The sequence below is a fragment of the Bison bison genome, unplaced genomic scaffold, assembly GCF_000754665.1.
Source record: "Bison bison bison isolate TAMUID 2011002044 unplaced genomic scaffold, Bison_UMD1.0 scf7180017835053, whole genome shotgun sequence".
Taxonomy (NCBI): domain Eukaryota; kingdom Metazoa; phylum Chordata; class Mammalia; order Artiodactyla; family Bovidae; genus Bison; species Bison bison.
In genome coordinates, this window is record NW_011472936.1 from 12886 (window position 1) to 14831 (window position 1946).

Genomic DNA, 1946 nt, shown 5'->3' on the forward strand with positions numbered 1-1946 from the left:
AGAACAGCTCAAGGTAGGGACCCAGCGCAAGTCTTCACTACTCCATTCCATCAGGTACTAGACTTGTAGGAAGCTTGGCTGGACAGCTCTACCCAGATGCCCCAACAGGTCCTTAAAAAAGCAATATGCTAATGAATCTGAAATTTTCACTTTAGGCCAGTTACGTCTTCCAAACACTAGAGCCTTATATCCAAATGCCTGTTTCCTTTCTTCCTTGATTTTTTTTGTGTGTGGTACTTATAGCTCTGTGTATGTGTGTAGCAACTATTCTTGCTTCATATATAGCTGTACTTTCCAACACGGTAGCCACTAGCTACATGTGGCTATTTAAATTTAAATACAGTCAATTCTGCTCTAATGCTTGTTTTGAAAATGAAAATTTGTTCCAACAGATTGAGGTCTTAGGGAACAATTTGAACATAATGCAGATTTCATGTTTGCTTAGGAATGACTTCATCCATAAGAAACGCAAGATAAAAGGGTATCCATACCTAGCTGAACTGAGCTGGGTATGAATTCATAAAATGAACACGTGTACACATATCATACATCTCCTGGCTTCCTCAGTTCACTGAGAGGTTATGAGCCACACCCATTCACATCTGCTGTGAGAACTTTCTGTTCCGCCCACATAACCCTCTTTTCACCATCTCATGTCTCACAAGTGGACAGCCACTTCCACAAGCAAGTTTCAGGTCTTTGTGGTAATGTGCCATCCCATTTATACATTGCTTAACCATTTAACATGCAGAAAACTGTGTTGTTTTTATTAGTTTCCTACATTTTCTGTGAGTGTAACTGATAAAGATTTGGAATGTGAGTGTGCAACCCCATTTTCCCATGAGCCCTGTGATTTGTCTGGAGTATTGTGCATAGTATGGAGTAAGAATGCTTGTCATACATGATAGCAGAGCCAACTGCTATTAAAATGAAATAAGATGAAAAATTCAGTTCCTCAGTTGCATAAGTCACTTTTCAAGGGCTCAGTAGCCACCTGTAGCTAGTGTAGGCTGCCATATTATAGAGAACATAACACCAATAGAGAACATTTCCATTATCACAGCAGGTCTACTGGACAGCACTAACATATAGCTGAAATGTTCAGTCTGAAAGGTTAGATAGAACGATGAGTTTACACAAGAGCTCACTTAAACTTTTCCCAATACCATGTTAGATCTGTGGCTGTCCCATCATTCTGAGTTCCTTATCTGCTGAGACCATGACCCAAGGACTCATGGGACTACTTTCTCTCATCCTGTTTGTTTTCTGTTCTTTGAGTTGATACTGCTGAAGTTGTTTCATTGCTTATGTTCTTTTGCAGATGAAATTTGAAGCTCAGAAGAAAATTTTAGAGAGACTAGAATTTTACCTCCAAGGGCTAAATGGAGTCAATATGACAACAACTGGACCCAGATCCAAGGGGCTCTGCTGTTTTCTCCATCCTATTATACCTTCTGTAAGTCCATATTTCCCTATCCTTTATCTACTAAGTCTCCTTAATAGCTAATAATATCAGCCAATACTTAACTGGGCACTTGCTGGGGACCAGGCTCTATGCTAAGTGAGTAACATGCATCATTGTCTTGTTTTACTGTTTCCAGTCACACTGAGGGTAGACACTATCATTTTACAGATAAATACTTGAGGCTCAGTGATTTTATTATTTTTGTCTATTTTAAATTTTTACTTTTTGGCTGCACTGGGTTTTTGTTGCTGCACACAGGCTTTCTCTGGTTGCAACAAGCAGGGGACTATTCTTTAGTTGTGTTGTGTGGGTTTCTCATTGTGGTGGCTTCTCTTGTTGGCAGAGCATGGGCACTAGGGCATGCAGGCTTCAGTAGTTGTGGTGCATGGGCTTAGTTGCTCCATGCCATGTGGAATCTTCCTGGACCAGGGATCAAACCCATGTTCCCTGCATTGGCAGGTAGATTCTTAACCACTGCAGC

The 1946-nt window shown here is 40.6% G+C and overlaps 1 protein-coding gene across 1 annotated transcript in view; it reads left to right on the forward strand.

The window, feature by feature from the left end:
- Window positions 1–1946, forward strand: part of TRMT2B (tRNA methyltransferase 2 homolog B (S. cerevisiae)) — a gene marked incomplete at its 5' end in the record, with an annotated part of 31479 nt that overhangs the window by 1655 nt on the left and 27878 nt on the right. Inside the window, 2 exon segments of the mRNA XM_010832817.1 lie at window positions 8–13; window positions 1322–1456. Coding sequence (XP_010831119.1) covers window positions 8–13; window positions 1322–1456 — 141 coding nt within the window.